Below are 22,220 nucleotides of genomic sequence, written 5' to 3'. Positions count from 1 at the left end.
ATCGGTGACCACGCAGGGAGGGGACATTTCCCTCCTGTCCTCGCTTGACCGAGCCGCGGGGCAAAGGTCTCGGTGGGGAAACTGAGGCACGGGGGTGGGTGCCCCCCCCCCGCAGCTCTCTCTTACCCAGCACTCGCAGGATGAAGGCTCTCCTCCTCCTCCTCCTCCTCGCCCAGCTCTGCTCGGCGCAGCTGATCCCTGGTAGGTGAGGTTGGGGGGAAGGGGGGTGTACACCCCAAAAGTGGGTGCTGTTGGGTGCTATGAGGTTTCCCCCCCCCCCTCCCCGCAGAGAGGGAGAAGGACCCCGAGTACTGGCGGGGGCAGGCGCAGCAGACCCTGCGGGACGCGCTGCGGCTCCAGCGCCTCAACCAGAACGTGGCCAAGAACCTCATCCTCTTCCTGGGTGACGGTGAGAGGGGGGCACCCACCCCGGGGGGGGGGGGGGTGGCGGGTGAGGGGGTGGGGAGGAGGGGGGGGTGCACCCTGCGATGAAGCGGGGTCTGCAGTGGAGTGGGTGCAACGGTCAGTTGGGTGCCGGGGTGAATTGGGTGCGCATTAAAGTGGGCGCTGGGATAAACTGGGTTTGCGATAAACTGGGCGCTGGGATAAACTGGGTTTGCGATAAACTGGGTGCTGCAATAAGTTGGGTTTGCAATGAATTGGGTGCTGGGATAAACTGGGTGTTGCAATAAATTGGGTGCTGCAATAAATCGGGTTTGCATTGAATTGGGTGCTGTGATAAAGTGGGGTTTGCGATGAATTGGGTGCTGGGATAAACTGGTTTGCAAAAAACAAATGGGCGCTGCAAAAAACTGGGTGCTGGGATAAACTGGGTTTGCCGTAAACTGGGTGCTGGGATAAACTGGGTTTGCTGTAAACTGGGTGCTGGGATAAACTGGGTTTGCCGTAAACTGGGTGCTGGGATAAACTGGGTTTGCTGTAAACTGGGTGCTGGGATAAACTGGGTTTGCCGTAAACTGGGTGCTGGGATAAACTGGGTTTGCTGTAAACTGGGTGCTGGGATAAACTGGGTTTGCCGTAAACTGGGTGCTGGGATAAATTGGGTGCTGCAACAGTTTGAGACAAAGTGGGTGCTGTGATAAAGTGGGGTTTGCAATCAAGCGGGTGCCGCAATAAATTGGGTGCTGCAATAAAGCGGGTGCTGGGTTAAACTGGGTTCACAATCAGGTGGGTGCCTGCGATAAACTGGGGTTCGCAATAAACTGGGTGCTGGGGTAAACTGGGTTTGCAACGAATTGGGTGCTGGGATAACTTGGGTGCTGCAACATTTTGCAATGATTTGGGTGCTGCAATAGATCGGGGTTTGCAATAAGCTGGGTGTTGGGATAAATGTGGTTTGGGATAAAGCGGGTACTGGGTTAAACTGGGTTTGCAATCAAGCGGGTGCCTGTGATAAACTGGGGTTCGCAATAAACTGGGTGCTGGGGTAAACTGGGTTTGTGATAAAGTGGGTGCTGCAAGAAATCAGGTTTGCAATAAACTGGGTGCCACAATAAATCGGGTTTGGAATAAATCGTGTGCTGGAATAAACTGGGTTTGCAGTAAACCGCGTGCTGGGATAAACTGGGTTTGGGATAAATTGGTGGCTGGGATAAACTGGGTTTGCAATCCAGTGGGTGCCATGATAAACTGGGTTTGCAATCGAGGGGGTACTGGGATAAACTGGGTTTGCAGTAAACCAGGTACTGGGATAAACTGGGTTTGGAATAAATCGGTTGCTGGGATAAACTGGGTTTGGAATAAATCAGTTGCTGGGATAAACTGGGTTTGCAGTAAACCGGGTGCTGGTATAAACTGGGTTTGGGATAAATTGGTGTCTGGGATAAACTGGGTTTGCAATCAAGGGGGTACTGGGATAAACTGGGTTTGCAATCAAGGGGATACTGGGATAAACTGGGTTTGCAATCCAGTGGGTGCCATGATAAACTGGGTTTGCAATCAAGGGGGTACTGGGATAAACTGGGTTTGCAGTAAACCGGGTGCTGTGATAAACTGGGTTTGGAATAAATCAGTTGCTGGGATAAACTGGGTTTGCAATCAAGTGGGTACTGGGATAAAGCGGGTTTGCAAAAAGTGGAGTGCTGGGTTAAACTGGGTTTGCAAGGAACTGGGTGCTGGGTTAAACTGGGTTTGCAATAAGCGGGGTGCCGGCATAAGGGGGGTGCCCCCGGTGCATGGCGGCCCCGCGGTGCCGTGCCCGGCGGGCGCTGACGGGTGCCCTGGCAGGAATGGGAGTCTCCACCGTCACGGCCGCCCGCATCCTCAAAGGGCAGCTGCAGAACCGCAAGGGCGAGGAGAGCCTGCTGGAGATGGACAAGTTCCCCTACGTCGCCTTGGCCAAGGTGAGCCCCCGGGATACACACACACACACACACACACCCCCCCACACACACTCGGGGCCGGGGGACGGGACGGGACGTGGGGGGGGGACGACCATGACACCCCCCACACAAGGTCACGGACGGGTGACCGGCATCGACCGGGAGCTGAAATTAGGTCAGGGGCGGGCGAAGGGAGCTGGCTCCGGTGCCCGCTCCCCGTGCCAGGGTCTGGCCCGTGGGAACGGGGAGTGGGGGGGGGCAGGATGAGGCCGCCCGGCCGTGGGAAGCCGTGAGACACCCCCCCCCGCTGCTTCTCCTCGGGTGATTTTGTTGAACAAAAGGCTTTTTTTTTTTTTTTTTTTAATTATTAAATTGGAAGTCCTGGCTGCTCCCCGCTGTCTCCCTTCGCCCTGCGGGGGATGCTTGTGGCGGCGGCTGGTCTCTCTCCCTGCCTGAAAATGGGCTGAAAAAAGGCTAAAATCATCAAAATGCAGCGAGGGGATGATGTGCAACCACGTTGGGGGGCAAAAAAGGGAGGGGTGGGGGGCAAAAGAAGGGGGTCTGATGTGGCCAAACAGCATGGAAAGGGGAGCTCCAGGGTGGGAATGACGACGGCGATGAAGCCCCAGCGTGGAGATGATGATGATGAAGACCCAGGGTGAGGAGGAGGATTATGATGATGAAGCCCCAGGGTGGGGATGATGATGATGATGAAGACCCAGGGTGAGGAGGAGGATTATGATGATGAAGCGCCAAGAAGGGAAACGATGATGATTGAAGCCCCAGGGTGGAGATGATGGTGACAGTGGTGGTGATGGTTGGTGGTGATGGTTGGTGATGATGGTGACAACGATGGTGGTAGTTGGTGATGGTGGTGGTTGGTGATGATGACAATAGTGGTGATGATGATGGTGGTGTTTTATTTATCTCCCTCCCCCCCCAGACCTACAACACCAACGCGCAGGTGCCTGACAGCGCAGGCACAGCCACCGCCTACCTCTGTGGCGTCAAAGCCAACGAGGGGACGGTGGGCGTCAGCGCCGGCGTCACCCGTGACCGCTGCAACACCACCAAGGGCCAGGAGGTGACCTCCATCCTCCGCTGGGCCAAGGATGCGGGTGAGGGGCTGGTGGGTGCCAGGGAGGGGGTTAAGCAGTGGGTTTTGGGGGTGTTCTCACCATTGTCCCCTGAATTCGTGGTGCAGGCAAGGCGGTGGGCATTGTCACCACCACGCGGGTGACCCACGCGACACCCAGTGCTGCCTACGCCCACTCTGCCAACCGCGACTGGTACTCAGATGGAGAGATGCCCCCGGACGCGCTGGAAGGTGGCTGCAGGGACATTGCCCGGCAGCTGGTGGAGAACATCCCTGACATTGAGGTAGGGATGGCGATGGAGCCGTCAGGGATGTGGGCTGGAGCCACCCAGGGATGGGAACAAGGTCACCCAGAGACGGGGACAGGGCCATGGATAGATGTTGGGCTGGAATCACTACTGGGTGAAGAGCCAGGACCCCCAGGAGGTGTTGGGCAGGGACCACCAAAGGGTGCAGGAGCAGGATTGTGGGTAGATATGGGGCCAGGACCACCAATGGGAGCAGAGTTGGGACCCTCAGCAGATGTAGGACCAGGACCCCTCATGGGTGCAGAGCCAGAACCCCCAGCAGATACAAAACCAGGACCACCCATGGGAGCAGAGTTGGGACCCTCAGCAGATGTAGGACCAGGACCCCTCATGGGTGCAGAGCCAGAACCCCCAGCAGATACAAAACCAGGACCACCCATGGGTGCAGAGTCAGAACCCCAGCAGATGTGGGATCAGGGCCACCCATGGGTGCAGAGTCAGAACCCCCAGCAGATGTGGGATCAGGACCATCCATGGGTGCAGAGTCAGAACCCCCAGCAGATGTGGGATCAGGGCCACCCATGGGTGCAGAGTCAGAACCCCCAGCAGATACAAAACCAGGACCACCCATGGGTCCAGAGTCAGAACCCCCAACAGATGTGGGATCAGGGCCACCCTTGGGTGCAGAGTCAGAACCCCCAACAGATGTGGGATCAGGGCCACCCGTGGGTGCAGAGTCAGAACCCCCAGCAGATACAGGACCAGGACCACCCTTGGGTGGGGTACCAGGACTGTTGAGTGGAGATGGCACCAGGACCCCTGACGGACGCACCACCAGGACCCCCATGAGACATAGGGCTGGGACCACCACCAACCCCCATAACTCCAGACCCCCAAACCCCGCTTAACCCCCATCTCCACAGCTGCCCTCTCCTTTCTCATACTTCCCATACCCAAAACCCTCCATTTCCCCCCCGACTCTGCCCCTCGCTGCGGATTTACCCAGAAATTCGGTCCTGTGAATAAATACTCTTCTGTCCTTCAAAATAGCCCCAAAGCAAAACATTTCAGCCTGTTATTTAGCTCTTTAATAGCCTCTTCTTCTGTTTTTTCCCCTTTAATATAATTTTAACTCTGTCCCAGGCTGGAAATAATTATATAGCGGGGAAAAGACATTTTTTTTCCCTTTTTTTTTGCTTAATAATTTTGGCGGCAGTGTTTTGCAGCTTTATAATTCACCTTTGGCGCGGAGAAAGAAGGGGGGGGGAGAATAAAAAAAAAAAAAAAAAAAAAAAAAAAAAAAATCTCTGCTCGGTTATAAATAACAGAGGGCAAATAAATCGGGCTCCAAAGCAAACAGCGGGAGCCGCGGGATGGGGCTCCGTCCCGGCGGGTTCACGCGGGGACCCCGATGTGGAGCATCCCTCCCACAGATGGGGGGGAAAAAAAAATTTAAAAAAAAAAAAAAAAAGCAGCCAAATTTGCTGCTGGAAATGGTTATTTTTGTCTCGGGTTTTAATTAATAGGAAGACATTCAGGGTTATTTCGAGAGAGGTGAAATTCCTCGGGTGTTTTCGCCCGCTTTCTTTTTTTTGCGCGACGCCAGGGTTTTCCTGGACATCCTGCTCCGCCTCGTCGGGGTTTCCCCCCCCCCCCCCTTAAAACCCAAATTGGGGGGAAAAAAAAAAAAGTAAAAAAAATTAAAAATAGTTTTTAAAGTGCATTTTCCCCCCTCCCCTTTCGCAGGTGATCTTGGGTGGGGGGCGGAAATATATGTTCCCCAAAAATGCCAGCGACGTGGAGTATCCCCACGAGGACAAGCATCGGGGCACCCGCCTGGACCGCAGGGACCTCGTCCAGGCGTGGCACGATGCCAAGCCCCCCGGCAAGGTGACGGGGACCTTTTTTTTTGGGGGGGGTGGGGGGGGTGGGCGGTACACACACATCACCCCACTGTAACCTCGCGAAGCCATTCCTGGGGTGGGGAATGTTTTGGGGAGGGGGGGGGGGGGGGGGGCTGTATAAAGCAGCCCTGGGGTTGGCAGAGGTGATGGGGAGGTGACAACCTGCCTGTCCCCCCCCCCTGCCCCCCGTCCCCAGGTCGCCAAGTACGTGTGGCACCGGCGGGACCTGCTGGCGCTCAACCTCAGCCGCGTCGACTTCCTCCTGGGTGAGTCCCAGCACCCAGGGGTGCCCTGACCTCAACTGGGTGCTTTGGGGGACCCCTGGCCCCTCCTGGGGTGCTGGGGCAGCCGGAGTGGCCAGTTACCCCCGGGGATGCTGTTACCCCCCCCTCACCAAGGATGCTGCTACCTCCAAGGGTTGCTGGTACCCCAAAGGGGTGCGGGTACCCCCCCACTAGGGATGCTGCTACCTCCAAGGGAACCCCACTCTGTGGATGCTGGTACCCCCAAAGGGGTGCTGTTACTCCCCCCCCGCCCCCCCAAAGGTACTGCTACTCCCCTGGAGATGCTGGTACCCGCCCCAAGGATGCTGGTACCCCCAAAGGGTGCTGTTGCCCCCCCCACGCCCCCCCAAAGATGCTGCTACTCCCCTGGGGATGCTGGTACCCACAAAGGGATGCTGTCACTCCCTCCCTCCCCCCCCCCCCCCCCAAAGATGCTGCTACTGCCCTGGGGATGCTGGTACCCCCAAAGGGATGCTGTTGCCCCCTTCCCCCCCCCCCCCAAAGATGCTGCTGCTCCCCTGGGGATGCTGGTACCCCCAAAGGGATGCTGTTGCCCCCTTCCCCCCCCCCCCCAAAGATGCTGCTACTGCCCTGGGGATGCTGGTAGCCCCAAAGGGATGTTGTCACCCCCTCCCTTCCCCCCCCCCAAAGATGCTGCTACTCCCCTGGGGATGCTGGTACCCCCAAAGAAATGCTGGTACCCAGCCCAGGGATGCTTGTACGCCCAAAGGGATGCTGTTACTCCCCCGGGGATGCTGCTGCCTCCGAGGGATGCTGGTACCTCCAAAGGGATGCTGGTACCCCCAGAGGGATGCTGGTAACCCACCTTGGGGATGGAATTTTCGCTCCCTGGGGATGGAGTGATTTTTTGGCCCACGCTGCAGGATTCGGCTGGGCCAGAGGAAGGAAGGGCTGGGAGCATCCCCCCCCCCGGCTGCTATCTAATCACCCTGGATCCGGGGGAGGCTGAAACGCTTGAGCCAGCACAAGAAGCAAGTGGCAGGGCTGGATTTGGCTTCTGCTCCCCACCCGCCCCCCTCCCTCCCCCCCCCCCCCCCCGCCTTTTTTATTTTCGTGGGGAAAGGATGTCCCCAGCAGTGTCACTGTCCCCAGGCCTTTTCGAGCCGGGTGACATGGTGTACGAGCTGGACAGGAATAACGAGACGGACCCGTCCCTCAGCGAGATGGTGGCTGTAGCCATCAGGATGCTCCAGAAAAATCCCCGGGGTTTTTTCCTCCTGGTTGAAGGTGGGGGGTGAGGGGAAAGAGAGGGGGAAGGAAAGTGGGGGTATGGGGGTGCAAAGGGGGAAGAGGAGTGCATGGGGGGGTGCAAAGGGGGAGTAAAGGGGGTGATGGAGGGTGCATGGAGGGAAAGGAGGGGGATGCAAGAAGGGGGGGGATAAAGGGGGTGATGAGGAATGCTAAAAAAGGGGGATAAAGAGGTGATAGAGGGGTGCAAAAAGGGGGGGACGATGGAGGATGCAAAAAGGGGGTGATGGAGGGGTGTAAAAAGGGAGTGGTGATGGGGAAAACAACGGAAGGTATAAAAGGGGTGATGGGGGATGCAAAAGGGGGGGGGATGGAGGGATGCAAGGAGAGGGATAAAAAGGGTGTGATGGGGAGGATGAAAAAGGGGCAATAAGGGGGTGATGTGGGGGTGCAAAGGAGGGGTGAGGAGGGGGATGCAAAGCAGGGAAGAGGAGGGCAATGGGGGATGCCGGGGGGGGGGGGGTGGAGGCTGATAGGGGCCACGGCGGGCGATGCCGAGCGGTGCCGGGGACCGCAGGGGGCCGCATCGACCACGGGCACCACGAGGGGAAGGCGAAGCAGGCTCTGCACGAGGCGGTGGAGCTGGACCGGGCCATCGGGCTGTCCACCCGCCTCACCTCGCCCCAGGACACCCTCAGCGTCGTCACCGCCGACCACTCCCACGTCTTCACCTTCGGCGGCTACACCCCGCGAGGAAACCCCATTTTCGGTGAGTCCCCGCCGGCCCACGCGGTGGAGGGGGTGGGGGGTGGGGGGGGGGGGTAACGCTGGGGACACCCCGAGGTTGTCACCCTCCTGCTGACGGTGCCACCGCCCCCAGGTCTGGCCCCGATGCAGAGCGACGTGGACCGCAAACCCTTCACCTCCATCCTCTACGGCAACGGCCCCGGCTATAAAATCGTGGCGGGCGAGCGAGAAAACGTCTCCGCCGTGGATTTCGGTGAGTATTTTGGGGCAAAACCACCCCCCCCCCCCCTTCCCCAGAGTGTCACTGGCTAAAATTAGTGCTTTTAAAAAAATTATTCTTATTTTTGGGTTTGTTGTTGGGTTTTTTTCCCCCCCCCCAGCACACGCCGACTACCAGGCGCAATCGGCCGTGCCGCTGCGGCAGGAGACCCACGGCGGGGAGGACGTGGCCGTTTTCGCCCGGGGTCCCATGGCCCACCTCCTGCACGGGGTCCACGAGCAGAACTACATCCCCCACGCCATGGCTTACGCCGCCTGCATCGGCTCCAACCGAGCCCACTGCAACTCCGCCGCCCGCCCGGCCGCCGCCACCTCCCTCCTCCTGCCCTTCCTCGCCCTCCTCTTCCTCCTCTGCTAAAGCGCCTCTGGCAAACCACCGAGGGGGGGGATTTATTTTTAATTCCTTTCCCCCCTCCCTTTTTTTTTTTTTTTTTTTGGGATCGCAGCGCCCGGGAAAGAGGAGAGAAAAAGAAAGACTCAGCGGAGCAAAAGCAGCCGCCGGCGGTTTGGTGCTGGGAGCTGCCTCTGTAAATACACGGTTCCTTCCCCTATAATTAGCATCGTTGCCTGCCCCATCCCAAACCCACCGCGGGATTTGGGATGGGAGCCGGAGCCTCCGTGGATAAAACCCCTTCTTTGAGCAAAAAAAAAAACCCAACAAAACCAACCAAAAAACGCCATGGGGCTGGGTCCCAAAAATGCCTCCCGGTCCCTTGGCTGAGGACTGACCCTGGCGCCCAACTCATCACATGTGTGGGCACCCAGAAACCACACAAAGACGGGAAAAAAATTAACTCATCGGGTTAATGTGTCCCCAAAACTCGGGGGGGGGGCGGTGTGTGTGTGTGCCTCCTGGGTGATTTATTTTGCTTTGAAATCCTTCAGTTTAAGACAACTTGCTGTCTTGGGGGGGGGGGGGGGGGGAGAGGGGGGCAGGATTTGGGGTGGTTTTGGGGCTGGGAGAGGGGAGGGAAGGGGGATTTAAGGGGGTGGTACCCGCTGGGGCACGCCCCCTTCGTTAGGGTGGGGTAATGAGGGAGGGTAATTAGCGGGTGGGGTAATTAGGGGAGGGGGCTTTTGCAGCTTGCAAGGTGCTGGGGGGGGGGGGATGTGGGGTTCAAGCCTGCTGTAGCAGGGAGAGGGGACCTGGGTGTGCAAATGCCACCGTGCACGTGTAAATGCCACTGTGCTTGTGTAAATGTCATTGTGCCTGTGCAAATGCCACCGTGCACGTGCCAACGCCACCGTGCATGTGTAAATGTCACGGCGCACAGGTAAATGCCTGTGCAAATGCCACCGTGCACGTGCAGAGGACACCGTGCCCGTGTAGATGTCACCGTGCCCGTGTAAATGCCACCGGGCCTGTGCAAATGCCATCGCACACGTGCAAATGCCACCGTGAATGTGCAAATGCCACCGTGCCTGTGTGAATGTCACCGTGCCCGTGCTAGCACCACCTTGCCCGTGCAAATTCTGGGCACGAGCGGCCCCTCCCACCCCCCAGCCGCATCCTGCACCCCCACCCCCACCCCCAAGCGCCCCCAAACCCTCCAATTCCCCCCCCCCCCATCCTTTTTTTTTTATTTATTTACCAGCTTTATAAATAAATCTCTGCTCCGGTTTGTCATTAACCGGCAAACTTTGGAGCGGGCTAAGGCGGTGACACGAGTGACACCGGATTTCGGGGGGGGAGGGATGGAGGGGAGGATGGGGGGGAGTGGGGGGGTGGGTCCTGTGACACCCCCACTTTGGTCAGCATCCTTTGCGCCCGCGCCGGCATCGCCGATGTCCCCAACCGTGCCCCAACCCCCGGCGCTGAGGCTTCCCAGAAGCCAGGCGGTCCTGAGCTATGTTTAACTGGTCCCGGGGTGATCCGTGGTTTTTGGGGGTTCGGGGGGGGAGGGGGGGGGAGGAGCGGGAGGAGGGGGGGGGAAACCACTTTTTCTTGGCTGGGGATTTGGCGCCAAGCCGGTGGCCACCGGGGCCACCGGCCAAATGCCACTCCCGCTGGCGGGTTGGCCACCGGAGCCGAAAAAGAGAGGGTTTATTTTGGGGGGGTGGGGTGGGGTGGGGACATCACCGGGCACATTTTTGGGGGACCCGCAGCACCCCGAAAATAGGGAAAAAATCAAAGCGAGGCTTGGCTCAGCCCTGCTGCCCCAAAAGCCCCAAAATTTTGGTAAATGACCCCAAAAATGTGTTGATTTAGGGTGTTTTTAAGACCCTGTGGAGCATCTGCCCCCAGCGGTTGTTTTTTTTTTGGGGACCCCCTCCCAAGTCCCCAATATCGAGGACCGCCCCCCCCCCCCCCCAGCATCCCTCGGCTGTAGCGATAAATAAACCTTTATTTTATACAGGCCTCATGGGAAACACAAACACGATCTGGGGGGGCTTGAAAAAAAATAATTCCCTCCCCCCCCCCCCCCCCCCCCCCCAAATCCAGCATCGGACCCATTCCAGAGATTTTTTCCCTTAAAATAAGAGGGGGTGGGGGGGGGGTGGGGGCAGGGGGAGCCCCACTTTGGGTTTGCGCTGGATTTGAGCCCCCTCTTTTTTTTTTTGGGGGGGGGGGGGGGGGGGGGGGTGTCGATGCTCAGGTTAGACCCACTCTTCATTTTGGAGAGCCTCCCCCCCCCACCGTGTGGCATTGGGGTCATGGGGGGGGGGGTGTCTCCATGGTCCGTCACCCCCCCTCCCCAAGGTGTATTTGGGGTGACAGAGATTGTCTGGAGGGAGGGGAACACCCCCATTTTTGGGGGGGTCCCCCCAAATCCTGCACCGAGGATGATGGCTTCGGCTCCTGCCATGGGGGTGGCACACGGGGCGGGGCGGGGGGTGACAGTGGTGCCACCACCCATCCTCCCCAGGATGGGGGGGGGGGGGGGGTGCGACTATGAGCCCTGTGCAGAGGGGCATCAGTGGGTGCACCCCCATATGGGTGCCCCCATATTGGGGTGCACTGGGAGGGGGTGTCACAGCCTCACCGGATTCTGGGGGGGCCGCTCCAGCTGGATTTTGATCTCGGGGCAGGGGGGGTCAGGGGGTCGGCGGCCTGAGGAAAAGGGGGGGGGGCTGTGAGGACCCCTGGGGCGGGGGGGGGGAGGGGGGGTGTCCCCCAGCCACGCAGCAGCCTGACACCCCGGTGAAGGGCTACCTGGGGAGGTGCCGGGGGGGTCATCCTGCCAGGGGGTGTCGGTGAAGGCGTCGTGGTGGGTCCCCGAGGGTGAGCGGTTCTCCTAAGGGTGCGGGGGTGGGTGGGGGTGTGTCAAAGGGGTGCTGGCCCCCCCACCCACCCAGCACCCCGACACCCTCCATCCCCCCCCCCGGTACCCTGCCCGGCTCGCTGGGCTCCTCGGTGGCGCTGCCGAAGCTGCTGGCGCTGGAGGAGGAGCGGGAAAAATCCGGCGGCTCCGGCTTCTCGGCCCTGCCAAGGGACAGTCCCCAGAGCAGGGGACAGGCTGGCACCGCGCCGTGGGGACGCCGCCATGGCCCACCGCGACGCCACGCTGTCCCTGGGACACCCCAGCCCTGTGCTGTCCCATCCCTGTGACACCCCGGCCCCGTCCCATCCCATCCCTGGGATGTCCCATCTTCATGCCACCCTGTCCCCACGCCATCCCATCCATGCGACAACCTGTCCCCATCCCTGTGACAACCCGTCCCCATGCCATCCTGACCCCAGGATGTCCCATCCCCATGCCACCCTGTCCCCAAGCCAGCCCATCCCTGTGATGTTTCATCCCAGTGCCACCCGTCTCTGTGCCATCCTGTCCCTGAGGTATCCCAGCCCTGTGTCCCCTTGTCCCCACACCATCCCATCTCTGGGATGTCCCATCCCTGTGCCACCCTGTCCCCATCCCATCCCTGTGATGTCTCATCCCAGTGTCACCCATCTCCATGCCATCCCACCCCTGGTATATCCCAGCCCTTTGTCCCCACACCATCCCATCTCTGGGCTGTCTCATACCAGTGCCACCCTGTCCCCATCCCATCCCTATGATGTCCCAGCCCCATGTCCCTTGTCACCACACCAACCTGTCCCCATGCCACCCACCCCTGTGCCATCCCACCCCGCTGCATCCCCCCCTACTACCTTGTCCCCACACCTCCCTGTGACATCCACTCCCTGTGCCACTAGGTTCCTGGGTGACCCTGTCCCTGTGCTTTTCTGTCCCCACGCTGTCCCATGCCAACCATCCTGGTGACACCCCGGTCCACTGCATCCCTGTGCCACCCAGTCCCTGTGCTGCCCCATCCCAGTGCCCTCCAGTCCCCATGTCACCTTGATACCACCCCATCCTGGTGCAACCCAATCCCATTGCATCCTCATGCCACCCCATCCCAGTGCCACCCTGTCCCAGTGTCACCCTGGCCCATTGCATCCCTATGCCACCCCATATAGGTGCCATCCCATGCCAGTGAAACCTTGTCCTGGTGCCACCCTGTCCCGGTGCCCTCCAGTCCCCACATCACCCTGATGTCATCCCATCCCAGTGCCATCCTGTCCCCTTGCCGCCCGATCCCAGTGCCCTCCAGTCCATGTCACCCCCTAGGGAGCCACCCCATCCTGGTGCCACCCTGTCCCATTGCATCTTTGTGCCACCCCTTGCTGCCCCATTCCAGCGCCCTCCAGTCTCTGTGTCACCCCATCCCAGTGCTACCCCATCCCAGTGTCACCCTGGCCCATTGCATCCCTATGCCACCCCATGCTGGTGCCATCCCATCCCGGTGCCACCCTGTCCTGGTCCCCTACAGACCCTGTGCCACTCCATCCCAGTGCCACCTTGTTCCGTTGCCACCTGATCCCAGTGCCCTCCAGTCCCCATGTCACCCCATCCCAGTGCTACCCCATCCTGGTGTCACCCTGGCCCATTGCATCCCTATGCCACCCCACGCTGGTGCCATCCCATCCCAGTGTCACCATGTTCTGGTGCCCTCCGGTCCCTGTGTCACCCCAACGTCACCCCACCCCAGTGCCACACCATCCTCTAGCCACCTAATTCCAGTGCCTTCCAGTCCACGTCACCCCCCTGTGTCACTCTGGCCCGTTGCACCCCTATGTCACCCCAACCTGGTGCCACCCCATCCCTGTGCCACCCTGTCCTGCACTGCCCCATCCCAGTACCCTCCAGACCCCGTGTCACCCCGTGTCACCCCATCCCGGTGCCCCCCGTCCCGGTGCCGGGTGCGGGACCTGTCGGGGTGCCGGCGGCTCTCGGGGGAGCTGTGTGTGGAGCAGGCGCCCTCGGGGGTGGCGGCGGGGCCGTCCCTGCGGGGAGGCGACGGGGGCTGAGGTGACACCGGGAGGGGACACCGGGCGGTGCCAGCCCCCGGTCCCGGCGCTCACCTGCCGGCCGGCGCCTCCTGGATGCTCTCGATACCGATGGCGCTGGAGCGGCGGGAGCCGAGCGGGCCGGGCCGCCGCCGCGACGGACTCTTCCCGGGCACCAGCAGCGCCTGCGGGTCGCCGTTAACCGGGGGGGTGTGTGTGTGGGGGGGGTCACGCACACACACCGGGGCGGGAACACACCGGCGGGGGGGTCGGTGCCGGGGGTACCCACCTCTTCCACCGAGCCCAGCCCGATGGCGCTGCCGCGGCGTCCCCGCCGGCTCCCGGGCACCAGCAGAGACTGGGGGCGGCACCGCGTCACCCCCCGGGGGCACCGGAGGGGGCCGGGGCCACCCGGGGGTGGGGGGGGCGGGGAGAGCACCGGGTAAACGGGGCACCGGGAGGGGCGGGGCCACCGGGGGTGGGCGGGGCTTGCGCGAAGCGGCGGACGGCAGGCTAAGGGGCGTGGCTTAACAATGGAGGCGTGGCTTAAAGGTCGGGGGCGTGGCTTAGGCGTATCAGCGAGGCGCGGGACTGCCACGGGGGCGTGGCTTAGGGCGAAGGGGCGGGGCTGGAGCTGTTTAGGGGCGGCCCTGTTCTACGGAGAGGGCGTGGCCTCCCGGGAGGGGGCGTGGCCTCAGCCGCGCGCCGGACGGGCGGTGGGCGTGGCCGGCGGGACGGGGGCGTGTCCCGGGGGCGGGGCACTCACGCAGGCGGCCCCCGGGGCGCCCTCGGGGGCTCCGGCGGCGGCGGCGGCTGCGGCGACGGCGGCGTTGGGGGGGGGCGTTGGGGGGGCCCGGCGGGGTCCCAGCCCCACGGCCTCCAGGGAGGGGCTGCGGCCCCGCAGCGCCCGCTGCAAGGCCCCCCGCGCCCCGTCAGCACCGCCCGGTACCGCCGGGCGCCCCCAACGCGCCCCTAACCCCCCCCGCCGCCCACACCTCGTGCCCCACCTTGAAGGACTCGAAGAAGCCCGGGGCGGCGGCGCCGTTGTCGGGGCGCTCGTCGTCGGGGCCCAGCCCCAGCATGGCCTGGCTGCGGGCCTGCAGCTCCTCGTGCAGCGTCTCCAGCAGCGCCGCCCGCGTCCGCTCCTGCGCACCCGCAGCGCTGCCGCCCACCCGCGACACCCCCCTGCGACCCCCCCCCCAACTCACCCGCGACACCCTCTCACCCGCGACACCCCCTCAATACCCCCCACCCGCGACACCCCCTCACCCGCGACACCCCCCCAATACCCCCCCACCCGCGACACCCCGTCACCCGCGACACCCCCCCCAACTCACCCGCGACATCCCCCTGCGACCCCCCCACACCCTCAATACCCCCTCACCCGCGACACCCCTCTGCGACCCCCCCCAACCCTCAACACCCCCTACCCTCGACACCCCCCCCACCCGCGACACCCCCCTGCGACCCCCCCCCCCCTCAACACCCCCTCACCCGCGACATCCCCCCCCACCCACAACATCCCCCCCCTCGCGACACACCCTCCTTCCCCCCCCGCTTTTCGCTGCCCATTCTACCAGGGACCCGCAGCACCCACCCGCCCACGCACGGCCCACAGCACCCACAGCACCCACATCGTGCAGAGCACCCCCCTGTGCACGGCACCCACCCGCACAGCACCCCCCCGTACACAGCACCCACAGCAGGCATGTCCCACGTCCCTCGTGTCCTACCCCCCCCCGCCCCCGCCCCCCGCCATGTATGTCACCAACACCACGCACAGCACCCAGTGTGCGTGGCACCCACACACAGAGCACCCAGAGTACAGAGCACACACACACACACACACACACACACACACACACACACACCCCCAAACAGCATCACAGCAGGCAGGGCACCCACACACGGCACTGCTGCAGGAACAGCCCCCCCCCCCTCCCCCCTGCACTGCAGCACCCAGTGTGCACGGCACCCACGTGCACAGCTTCACTGCAGGCACCGCACCCACGTGTATAGCACCCAGAGTACACAGCACCCACACGCACAGCACCCACGGCAGGCAGGGCACCCACACACATCACTGCTGCAGGCACGGCCCCCCCCCCATGCACAGAAGCACCCGGTGTACACGGCACCCACACGCACAGTGTCACTGCAGGCACAGCACCCAGATGGCGTGCAGCACCCACACGCATGCCCCTGCTGCAGGCATCCCCCCCCCCCCCCGCCATGCACAGCACCCACAGCAGGCACGGCACCCGGTGTATGTGGCACACACACACACCCACACATCACCCAGAGTACACGGCACCCACACGCACAGCACCCACATTGCGCACAGCACCCATGGCAGGCAGGGCACCCACACATGTTGCTGCTGCAGGCACGGCCCCCCCCCCTTGCACGGCAGCACCCAGTGTACATGGCACCCACGTGCACAGCATCACTGCAGGCATCGCACCCGCATGCGCTGCACCCAGACAGTGCGCAGCACCCACATGCCGCCCCTGCAGCAGGCATGACCCCCCCCCACCCCATGCACAGCACCCAGTGTGTGTGGCACCCGTGTGCCCAGCACCCACAGCGGGCACGGCACCCAGTGTGCATGGCACCCCCTGCACCCGGAGTACACAGCACCCACACACGTCACTGCTGCAGGCACGGCCCCCCCTTGCACGGCAGCACCCAGTGTACACGGCACCCACGTGCACAGCGTCACTGCAGGCACCGCACCCACAGCACCCACGCGCCCCACAGCCCCACATCCACCAACCCATTGCAGACACAGCCCCACATCCACAGCACCCACAGCCCCATTGCAGCACCCACACTGTGCACAGCACCCCTGTGCCCCACACCATCCACAGCCCCATTGCAGGCACAGCACCCACATGCCCCACAGCATGTCCAGCCCCACTGCAGGCACAGCCCCACATCCACAGCCCCACTGCAGGCACAGCACCCATAGACCCATTGCAGCACCCACACTGTGCACAGCACCCCTGTGCCCCACACCATCCATAGCCCCATTGCGGGCACAGCACCCACATCCCCAGCACCCATGTGCCCCACAGCACCCACAGCCCCATTGCAGACACCGCACCCGCATCCATGGCACCCATGTTTTGTCCAGTACCCACAGGCATAGCCCCACTGCAGGCACAGCACCCACATGCCCCACAGCACCCATGTGCCCCACAGCATCCACAGCCCCACTGCAGGCACAGACCCTACATCCACAGACCCCCACATTATACCCAGCCCCACTGCAGGCACAGCACCCATTGGCACAGCACCCACTGGCACAGCACCCACAGCCCCATTGCAGCACCCACGTGCCCCACATCATCCACAGCCCCGTTGCAGGCACAGCACCCACATCCCCAGCACCCATGTGCCCCACAGCATCCACAGCCCCATTGCAGGCACAGCACCCACATCCACAGCACCCATGTGCCCCACATCATCCACAGCCCCATTGCAGGCACAGCACCCATAGACCCATTGCAGCACCCACAATGTGCACAGCACCCACGTGCCCCACATCATCCACAGCCCCATTGCAGGCACAGCACCCACATCCACAGCATCCACATTGTCCCCAGCACCCACATCCACGGCACCCACGTTGTGCCCAGCACCCACGTGCCCCACATGCCATTCCCAGCCCCCTCCCAGGCGCCCCCCTCTCCCGCCGATGCCCAGCACCCCCAGCACCCGCGTTCGCACCCACCTCCAGCTTGGCGAACTTCTCGGCCTTGTAGCAGGCGTACTCGGCGTTGATGAGCTTCGTCAGCAGGAACTCCTGGAACTCGGGGCCCTGCGGGGGTGAGGGGCAGCCCTGGGTGGGTGCCACCCGGGGGACATTTCCCCCCCCCATCCCTCCAGCAGCACCCATGGGTGCTCACCTTCCTGAAGACGGCGGGGTCGGGCAACGGCGGGCCGAAGAAGGGCACATCATCGCGGGCGGTGACGGAGACCTGCGGTGGGTGTGTAGGGGGGTGACGGGGCACCCCGCTGACACCCCCCCCCAGCACCCCAGGGGGATGGGGAAACTGAGGCACAGGGGGATACCTTGTACAGGGTGCCCTGGGAGCTGCCCTGCTCCAGCTGCACCACCACGAAGGCGTGGAGGAAGTTGGAGGCGATCATGTCGGGGACAAAGGGGGTGTTCTCGTCCTGGAAAACGATGGCCACGATGTCGTTCCCGATGTGACGCTTCCGCTGCAGCTGCGGGGACGGGAGGGGGATGGGGGGGTCGGTCACACCAGGGAATGGCAGACCCTGTGCCCCATAGGTGCCCCCCCCAGCAGTCATGGGTGCCCCTGGAGCTTGTGCAACCCCTAGACATCCCCAGCACTTATGGGGTGTGCTGATAGCCCCATAGGTGCCCACTAGCACCCAGGGGTGCCCTACCAGCTCCTCTGCCCTATAGATGCCCCCAGCACCCAGGGGTGCTCTGCCAGCCCCCTGCATCCCCTAGACACCCCCCAGCACCCATGGGGTGTGCTGGTAGTCCTTGTGCCCTATAGATGCCCCCAGCACCCAGGGCTGCCCTACAAGCCCCTCTGCCCTATAGATGTCCCGTCCCAACGCCCATGGGTGCCCCTGGAGCTTTTGCAAACCATAGGTACCTCCCCTTGCCCCCCCCCCCCCCCCAAGCACCCAGGGGTACCCTAGGAGAGTTTGCATCCCATAGATAACTCCCCCCAGCACCCAGGGGTGCTCTGCCAGTCCCCTGCATCCCATAGACACCCCCCAGCACCCATGGGATGTGCTGATAGCCCCATAGGTGCCCACTAGCACCAAGAGGTGCCCTATCAGCTCCTCTGCCCCATAGATGCCCCCTAGCACCCAGGGGTGCTCTGCCAGCCCCTGCATCCCCTAGACACCCCCCAGCACCCGTGGGTGCCCCTGGAGCTTTTGCAACCCCCTAGACACCCCCCAGCACCCATGGGGTGTGCTGATAGTCCTTGTGCCCTATAGATGCCCCCCAGCACCCATGGGTGCCCCTGGAGCTTTTGCATCCCATAGACAATCCCCCACCAGCACCCAGGGGTGCTCTGCCAGCCCCTGCACCCCATAGATGCCCTCAAGCACCCATAGGTGCCCCAACAGCCCTTGCAACCCACAGGGGTGCCCCGAGACCCCCTACACCTCCATTCCCCTCCCAAGCACCCATGTGTTTCCCACCCCCATCTTCCTGCATGCCCCCTCAGCACCCATGGGTGCCCCACCTGCTGGGTGTCCCCCTCGGTGTAGGGCAGCTTGGTGGAGACGTGGAACATGATCTCCTTGTCGCGGAAGTGGCAATAGACCGACTCGCTGCCCGTCTGCCCGTGGGTCACGTCCAGCCCCCCCCGAAACCTGCGTGGAGAGATGGGGGGGGGGATGGACACCCTGAGCCTGGGACCCATGGGTGCCTCCTCCCCACCCCCCACCCCCACCCCATCACGCACCCCTTGAAGTCCCGCAGCTGCACCCGCTGACCCAGCACCTCCAGGAACTCGGTGAACGCCGGGCTCTCCTCTGTGGTGCCGAAGAGCTCCTCCTCCGAGGTCTGCGGGGGGGGTGGGGATGGGTGTCAGCACCCACCCGGGACCCCCCCACACCCTAACCCCCTCCCCACCCCATCCCATTCCATACCTGCCCCAGTTTTTGGTAGATGACCCCAAATTTGAAGTGGTTGCTGAGCACGTGCTCGTCGAAGGCGAGGATGAGGCGGGACGCCTGCGGGGTTGGGAGGGGGTGGCGGTTGGGTGGGGGCACCCCAGGGTGCCCCCCAACCTATGGGTTGTCCCGTCTCCCCCCCCCCCCAACCCTGCTCACCTTGGGGTAGAGCACGGGGTAGAAGCGATCTACGTTGACATCCTCGCACACCAGCTGCGGGAAGGATGGGTGATGCGATGGGTGGCCCGTGGGGGGGGACCGAGGGGGGCACCCATGGGTGCTGCCAGAGGTGTTGCACCCACCTTGGCCATCTGCACCACGTTGGGGAACTCGGCCAGGCAGGAGATGGGCACCACGTCATGCAGTGTGCGGGCGCGGGTGCTGCAGGGTGAGGTGGGGATCAGGGTGGCCCCCGACCCCCAGCCAGCACCCATGGGTGCCCCCCCCAGCACCCAGCTCACCGCAGCAGCAGGTGGAGGTGCTCCTGCTCGTCGTACTTGAGGGAGAAGACAAGGTGGCCCAACGCTGGGTCCAGGGAGTAGTAGTTGAAGTGCTCCTGCAGGGGGGGGCCAAGCACCCATGACCACGCCAATGGGTGCTCACACTGGCAGGCACCCAGCCATGGGGCACCCATGCTCATGGGCCACGTATCCTACAGACACCTGTACAGTCCCCATGCCCATGGACCCCCATGCCATGGGTCATCCAGCTCCCTGAGCACCCATAACCCTGATCACCCATCCCCATGGGACACCCATGCCCATGAGCACCAATACCCATGAGCACCCATGTCAGTGGGCCACCTATCCTACATGCACTTGGAGGGCACCCATGCCCATGCACACCCATGCCATGGGTCATCCATGTCTCTGAGCACTCATAACTCTGATCACCCATTCCCATGGGGCACCCATGTCCATGAGCACCCACACCCACAGACACCACCACCTATAGAGCACCTACACTGATGGGCACACATGCAATGAGCCACCTATACCCTTGAGCACCCATGTTATGGGTCACCCAGGTTCCTGAGCACCCATAACAACAGGCACCCACAGTTATGGAGCTCCCATGCCCATGCACATCCATGCTATGGGGCACCCGGGTCCATGAGCACCCATACCCACGGGTCTCCCATGCCCATAGATGACCACACTCATGTCCATTAACATCCAAACACATGAGCACCCATGCCATGGGACACCCATGTCCATGAGCACACCATGCTGATGTCCACCCATACCCATAGGGAACCCGCCCACCCTAAGCACCCACACCTGGAGCACCCACGGGGGCCTCACCTTGCCCAAGAAGTGCTTGCGGTAGATCTTGGCTGTGTGGTTGCCCTCAAGCCTCGCCCGGGTGCTGGGTGCCGGGGTGGGGGGGGACTCGGGTGCCTCGCTCAGCTGGTGGTTGGTGCCCTCGATCCAGTAACCCCCAAACTGCGGCAGGAGGATGAGGGGGAACGGCCCCTCCCGGCCCAGCACCTGCACCCAGATGGCGATGGGTGCTCCATCCACCCACCCAACCACCCACCTCCCCCCCAGCCGCTCGCCTGCCCTGGCACCCATCTCTGGAGGGGAGGGGGGGCTCTACCTCATGCACACTGGGGTAGGGGATGTAGTCCTCCTCTGTCTGCAAGACAATGGGGTGGGTGAAGGCCACGCTGACACCCATGGGTGCTGGTTGGGTGCCCCCACCCCATCAACGCCTACCTTGAGCGGTGGGGGGACGGCGTGGCGCTGCTGGGCCATCCTGCTGCCCTGCGGGAGAGGGGGGGCTGTGGGTGCCCGTCACCCCACCTTGGGATGGGCACCCTTGGGTGAGGGACACTCTTAGGTGGGCTTACCTTGGGACGGGGTGGCTGAGGGGGTGGTGGTGCCAGTTGGGGACACGTCTAGGTGGCCTGGGAGGGTCCTGGGGGGTCCATGGTGCTTCCTGGGGGAGAGGAGAGCTCCCCCACAGCCCCTCGCCGTGCCCCCCGGCCACTCGGGCAGTGGCGTTACCCCTGAAGCCTACTGATGGCAGTGAGCCAATCGCCACCCTGCTGGCTGCCAGGAGCCGGCGGGACAGGAGCGGCGGGTGCCGGGTCACTCCATGGGGGTGTCCGGCTGCTGAGGCCCCCCCCAGAACTCATCGCACCCTTTCAGCCCCTCACCCCCCCACCCCACCCCTCCCCGGAAGGGCGCCCCCTGCGGGCGGGAGGCGGCGCCGCGCGGGGCAGCACCACGGACAGCGCCGGGACCCGCAGCGCCGGGCACCGACCGGGACGGGGACACCGGGACAGGGGGACACTGAGACACCGGGACACCGGGACAGGGGGGCACTGAGACACCGGGACACCGGGACAGGGGGACACGGGGACAGGGGGACACTGAGACACCGGGACACCGGGACAGGGGGACACGGGGACAGGGGGACACTGAGACACCGGGACACCGGGACAGGGGGACACGGGGACAGGGGGACACCGGAACAGGGGGGCACTGAGACACCGGGACACCGAGACACCGGGACACCAGCCCTGTTGCCAACGCCCCCCGGCCTTGTGCAAACACAGCCGTTGTGCAAATGGGTCCCAACCCTCTGCAAACACACCCCGGGTGGGTGCGCGACCCTCGTGCAAGCACGAACCCTGGTGCAAACGTGCCCCCACCCCTGTGCAAACACGACGGCGTGCAAGCGTGTCCCTGGGGCGAAAGCGATCTCTGGTGCAAATGCACCCCCTCCCCGTGCAAACACAGGGTGCAATCACAACCTGTCCCGGTGCAAACACAGCCCTGGTGCAAATGTCACCTGTGCCCGTGCAAACACGATGGTGTGCAAGCATGTCCCAGTTGCAAAAATGACCCTGGTGCAAATCAGCCCCATCCCTGTGCCAGCACGACTGTGGTACAAACATGACCCTGGTGCAAACACGTCCGTGGTGCAAATATGATGGCATGGAAGTGTGTCCCTGGTGCAAATACACTACACCCCTGAGCAAACGCCACCCTGGTGCAAATCACACACACACCCCCATCCCTGTGCAAACACGTCCATGGCGCAAACACAATCCTGGTGCAAATGTGACCTGTCCCTGTGCAAACAGTATGGCGTGCAAGTGTGTCCCTGGTGCAAAAGTGACCCTGGTGCAAATGTACCCTGTCCCTGTGCCAGCAGG

General features: G+C 62.9%; 2 protein-coding genes across 2 annotated transcripts; one reads left to right on the top strand and one right to left on the bottom strand.

Moving 5' to 3' along the window:
• The first annotated feature begins 140 nt into the window (after window positions 1-140).
• Window positions 141-8,751, top strand: ALPL (alkaline phosphatase, biomineralization associated). Its single transcript, XM_074161695.1, has 11 exons — window positions 141-201; window positions 290-409; window positions 2,248-2,363; window positions 3,286-3,460; window positions 3,547-3,722; window positions 5,433-5,576; window positions 5,787-5,856; window positions 6,988-7,122; window positions 7,661-7,852; window positions 7,964-8,083; window positions 8,211-8,751. The coding sequence occupies exons 1-11, from the start codon at window positions 141-143 to the stop codon at window positions 8,465-8,467; spliced, it is 1,566 nt and encodes a 521-aa protein (XP_074017796.1). The 3' UTR covers window positions 8,468-8,751.
• A 2,330-nt stretch (window positions 8,752-11,081) lies between these two features.
• Window positions 11,082-20,817, bottom strand: RAP1GAP (RAP1 GTPase activating protein). The gene is made up of 20 exons (XM_074161434.1): window positions 20,773-20,817; window positions 20,654-20,692; window positions 20,359-20,544; window positions 19,516-19,610; window positions 19,357-19,435; window positions 19,214-19,267; window positions 19,031-19,114; window positions 18,844-18,944; window positions 18,622-18,751; window positions 17,459-17,614; window positions 17,293-17,364; window positions 17,118-17,204; window positions 14,389-14,526; window positions 14,166-14,291; window positions 13,671-13,739; window positions 13,457-13,566; window positions 13,304-13,378; window positions 11,440-11,533; window positions 11,264-11,345; window positions 11,082-11,161 (listed from the first exon to the last, which is right to left on the bottom strand). Exons 1-20 carry the CDS (start codon window positions 20,809-20,811, stop codon window positions 11,082-11,084), a joined length of 1,896 nt encoding a protein of 631 aa, XP_074017535.1. The 5' UTR covers window positions 20,812-20,817.
• Between the last annotated feature and the right edge of the window lie 1,403 nt (window positions 20,818-22,220).

Source organism: Numenius arquata, chromosome 20 (assembly GCF_964106895.1).
Source record: "Numenius arquata chromosome 20, bNumArq3.hap1.1, whole genome shotgun sequence".
Taxonomy (NCBI): domain Eukaryota; kingdom Metazoa; phylum Chordata; class Aves; order Charadriiformes; family Scolopacidae; genus Numenius; species Numenius arquata.
Note: the sequence above shows the minus strand (reverse complement) of the source record. Positions and strands in the feature narration are given on the sequence as shown.